The 5,000-nt window shown below is 45.7% G+C and overlaps 1 protein-coding gene across 1 annotated transcript in view; it reads right to left on the bottom strand.

The window, feature by feature from the left end:
* jarid2b (jumonji and AT-rich interaction domain containing 2b) overlaps nucleotides 1–5,000 on the bottom strand; it is a 217,216-nt gene that overhangs the window by 116,710 nt on the left and 95,506 nt on the right. Inside the window, exon 2 of the mRNA XM_063186056.1 lies at nucleotides 270–402. Within this exon, the coding sequence (XP_063042126.1) occupies nucleotides 270–402 (133 nt within the window). The remainder of the gene's footprint in view (nucleotides 1–269; nucleotides 403–5,000) is intronic.

Below are 5,000 nucleotides of genomic sequence, written 5' to 3'. Positions count from 1 at the left end.
CCCCCTGGATTGTGTCCATTTATGAAAGTGGGATATATTTTATGGAATTAAAAAACAAATAAAAAAGGATTTTGTGTGTGTGTGTGTGTCCTCTACTTAAAAAAAACAAACAAAAAAAACCCTTCTTTACAGCTGCACTTGTTGTATATTTCCTGTGCACTTTGTACTTGCTAGTGATGTTGGCTATGATTATGTCCTCTTTATGTCCGTCTGCCAACTGCAATGTAATGTAATATAATGTAATAATTAGAAGTCATGGGTTTACACACCATTGCTTTTGGTTCCGTCGGCGAGGTCATCTCCCAGCTGCCTCTTCTGCGCACTCTTGAACTCCTTGAGGGAGAGATAGAGCACCTTGCGCACCACCCGCTCCTCAGACCAGGGGATGCCATCACTGTCATCCTACAGGAGGAAGAGGGGAAGAGAGAGAGAGAGAAAGAGAGAGAGAGAAAAGATGGAGGATTAAATAATGTGAAACATACCAGACACACAACAAGCATTCAGCAAAAGGGTTGCACTGCATTCTTTCTGTGATTCTTCTTATAGAGTTAAATAAGGATAATAAGTACGTAATAGGATTCAGCTAATAATACGTAATAGTACGTAAAATAGTGCGTAAAATAGTACGTAAAATAGTACGTAAAAGAACGCAATAGGATTCACACAGAGAGAGAAAAGATGGAGGATTAAATAATGTGAAAAATGCTAGACATACAACAAGCATTTAGTGAAGGTGTTGTGATTGTGATGTCAGACGTTTGTCCAGCATTTGGTTACTGCATCACCTGAAGCACACACACGCACACGCGCACACACACACGCACACGCGCACACACACACGCACAGACTACAACGCAGTCCCACACATCATCACTGTTGCCGACCATAAACATAATGTTACAGAACCAAAATTATTTGTGGGGGGGGATCACATTTAAAACAAGGCTTGGAATTATTTTGAAATCACCACAAGAAACTGCCACAAAAGGTCTACACCAGGATACCAGAACTATCACACTAAACATCTTAAAGAGTTAAATAAAGATAATCACATCATAGGATACAGCTAAACACAACCACCTAGCCACACATCCATCCACCCACATGCAGTACAGTACACACCCACACATCCCAAGGCCAAAGCCATAGAACCCTGCTCATTGATCATGACAGAATGACAGGATAATCACCGGAGATGACGATGAGACAGTGTGTGTGTGTGTGTGTGTGTGTGTGTGTGTGTGTGTGTGTGTGTGTGTGTGTGTGTGTGTGTGTGTGTGTGTGTGTGTGTGTGTGTGTGTGTGTGTGTGTGAGAGAGAGAGAGGGGGGGGGAGAGGGGGGAGGGGGGAGTGAGAGAGAGAGAGAGGGAGAGGAGTGGGGTGTGTGTGTGTGTGTGTGTGTGTGTGTGTGTGTGTGTGTGTGTGTGTGTGTGTGTGTGTGTGTGTGTGTGTGTGTGTGTGTGTGTGTGTGTGTGTGCGTGCACGCGTGTTAAGTATAAACTATGAGCGACTCCGGAAGGCTTTACTCGGAACACTGTGTGTGACCTTAATTGAATTCTTGACCCCACCTTCCGCATATGACATCACTCCAAGAAAAAAGAGGATGTGAACTTCAATCATGCTGCCAACAGGAAGTACCAATCAAACACCACAAGCGCGCACACACACACAGACACACACACACACACACACGTACACATACAGACACACACACACAGAGACACACACACACACACACACACACACACACACACACACACACACACACACACACACACACACTTTGCCCCCCTGCACGCCTCTTCTCTTTTGACAGAATGTGTAATTGTTAGCGCCGCTACTGTATCCGCTTCCCACCCGTTTTATTTTATTTTCCAGTGGCACGCCATCACTGTATTTGCATCTGGCTGCTGCTTTAGTTTGCATGTCCGGAAAGGGAATCGACGGATACAAAGCAGCAGGGCCGCTGACAGCTTTGGCCGGGCCCAGGACAAAGTCATCGGAAAGGGCCCCCCTGCCCAATAGATGCAATGCAATGAGGAAACAATTCTGGGCCCCATCTCTCCCTGGGCCCGGGACAAAGTCATCGGAAAGGGCCCCCCAGCCCATTACATGCAATGTAATAACGACCCAATTCTGGACCCCGTCCCCCAGGGCCCGGGACAACTGTCCCCTTTGTCCCCCCCTGTCGGCACCCGTGGATACCCACAGCAGGGCCGCTGACAGCTTTGGCCGGGCCCAGGACAAAGTAATATGCAGCCAAGCTTGGAGTTAGCCGGATTTAGCTTAGCTTAGATTGACTTAGCTGGATTTAGCTGGAATACAGCTCAATCAAAATCAAAACCAAATCCATTTATTTTGATTGTGGTTTCCTTGGCAGACACTCCTTCAGGGAACACACCATATAATAATGGATTTACTTATGACATTAAAATCAATTTTGTCTGACAAAAGCAACCGCTCAGGGCATCTCCATCCAATTCCTTTTCTTCGCTCATAAACAAAGAGCAGTGTTTTGTTTCGACAGCAATATCTCTGTTCGGGAAGCTTCCTTTATGAGTATAATACACACACAACATGGAGGATTATCATATATATGCCTGGTGGATTATTATTATCATATATATGCGTGGTGGCAGGTACTTGACACTGGGAGAGGTTCTGGACCAGACAACCTGTCTATTGATTTCAGCATTAAGCCAGTTTAGTTGTACTCAGTAGCGGCCTTAACAACCGGATTAGAGGAGACCTGTGAGTGCTGGAAACGTGATGTCAGATGGGGAGATACCGGCTCATCTTGGTGTGTGTGTGTGTGTGATAAAAATTCCAAAAATGCCTAGTTATGTCAGCTATCACACAGACACAGACAGACAGACAGACAGACAGACAGACAGACAGACAGACACACGCACAGACACACACACACACAGACAAACCTTAACCCCTTAGCGCAGAGCCTATGTTATAACCTTACTGTCACCAAAATTGTAATGGCCATGTCTTAATCTGTTACTTAAGGCTCTCGGTAATGTCATAGCAATGTTGTTATGATGTAGTTGAGTATTTTCAGCAAATAGTGAATAGGCCCGCCGTCGACCCCATCTGCAGTAAGAGGCTACACAGGCTTTGTAGCACGTCGCTAAATTACATCACCGTTCAGTTCAGTTCGGTTCGGTTCGGTTCAGTTCAGTTCAGTTCAGTTCAGTTCAGTTCAGTTCAGTTCAGGGTGCAACCGTGTAACAGCGTAACTGTAACTGGTTCCTGCAAGCGGAGGGAGGCCAATAGTTACCCAGAATGCCATCTTTTCTTCCTCAGCAATAACTGATAACAGCCAGCGAGTAGGCCTACCCTACCCGACTGTATATCACCCCAGTCAGCCACCATGCAGAGGACAGTAAAAACCAACACCCAAGTCGACAGGGAGCCGGAGGAATGTGCTGCACACCAACCACCAAGGGCGGTTACTGTAGTGTCCATGGCTTTCGGTACAAATCGTTTTTCCTGACAAGGATCAGTGACCCCTTTCCCCCATATACATTTTATTCTTTTTTCTTTTTTTTTTACCGTTTTCACATTGACATGATCGCCATAACAATTTGCTTCACAAAATGGGTATAGTATACATAATAAATACATAAGTAAAAAAAAAATATATATATATATGACCTGAAGTGGAAATGTAACTTCAGGAAGTTTCACATAAAATAATGCCACAACTAAACTTAGGGGGGAAAAACCCTACAGAAGCTTCAGCTGGGTGCAAGCGACACACTGAACCACGGTTCACGCTATTCACAAGCAGACACTCCTTTTCCTTAGACACACATGCCCACAAACACAAATAAATGCACACAGTCTTTGTGTCTAGGGGCCAGGGTCTATCAGTTCTCTGGGAACCATTAAACAAACAAACATCGACCGCATGCAGGAACACACGCACGCACAGAGACAGACACAGACACAGACACACACACACAAACGATTCCCATACACACTCTCGTATAAATAATGCACAAATGCCACACACATGGCAGCTAAATAAACGCTACCTGACCACGCCAGCTCATTAGGAGCCCGAGGAACAAGCACCCGGGAGACAGGTCGCCGCCACTAAAGGAATCGCAAAACTTTACTTATTTATTATTTTTTATTATTATTTGTTTGTCTGTTTGCTTGTTTATTTATCACCTTCCAAGACAGAGACAGACACTGCATTTAATTGGGCCGTTTGCACATTGGTGCAGAGTGTCTGGAGCAACCCTATTGTTTCCTAGAGAGTCTCTTGAGGAGGGGATGTGTGTGTGTGTGTGTGTGTGTGTGTGTGTGTGTGTGTGTGTGTGTGTGTGTGTGTGTGTGTGTGTGTGGGCGAGACAAAAGAAAGAATTCCTGAGAGTGCAGGAGAGAGATGACACTGACAGGTGAGGCGAGCATCAGTCTCGCACACAACACACGCTTGCCTGCACACACACACACACACACACACACACACACACACACACACACACACACACACACACACACACACACACACACACACACACACACACACACACACACACACACACACACACACACACACACACACACACACACACACACACACACACACACACACACACACACACACACAGGACCGCAACATGCTCTGATGCACCTGACAGTAGCTGTTTGGCAGTGCACAGGGTGAAACCTCTTCCTTGTTAAGAGGCATATCAACACACCCATAAATACATATATTATTAGCACACATATATTATGCCACTTTCTCTCAAAAAAAGACACAAACACACACAGACCCTCTACCTCGACCAGTCACTTTTGGGTTGTAAATGTCGTCTACTGTGTTTTGACGGGACAAAGCCTGTGCTCCTTTGTTAGCATAGCCTCCTCCCCGGCACCATGCACCTAAGTTAACTACGCAACTTGACACGCGGGCATCGTTAGCATAGCTTCCTCCCCTGCACCGTGCACCCAAGTTACCTACCCAACTTGACACTTGGG

The sequence above is a fragment of the Engraulis encrasicolus genome, chromosome 20 (assembly GCF_034702125.1).
Source record: "Engraulis encrasicolus isolate BLACKSEA-1 chromosome 20, IST_EnEncr_1.0, whole genome shotgun sequence".
In the NCBI taxonomy this organism is placed as follows: domain Eukaryota; kingdom Metazoa; phylum Chordata; class Actinopteri; order Clupeiformes; family Engraulidae; genus Engraulis; species Engraulis encrasicolus.
Note: the sequence above shows the minus strand (reverse complement) of the source record. Positions and strands in the feature narration are given on the sequence as shown.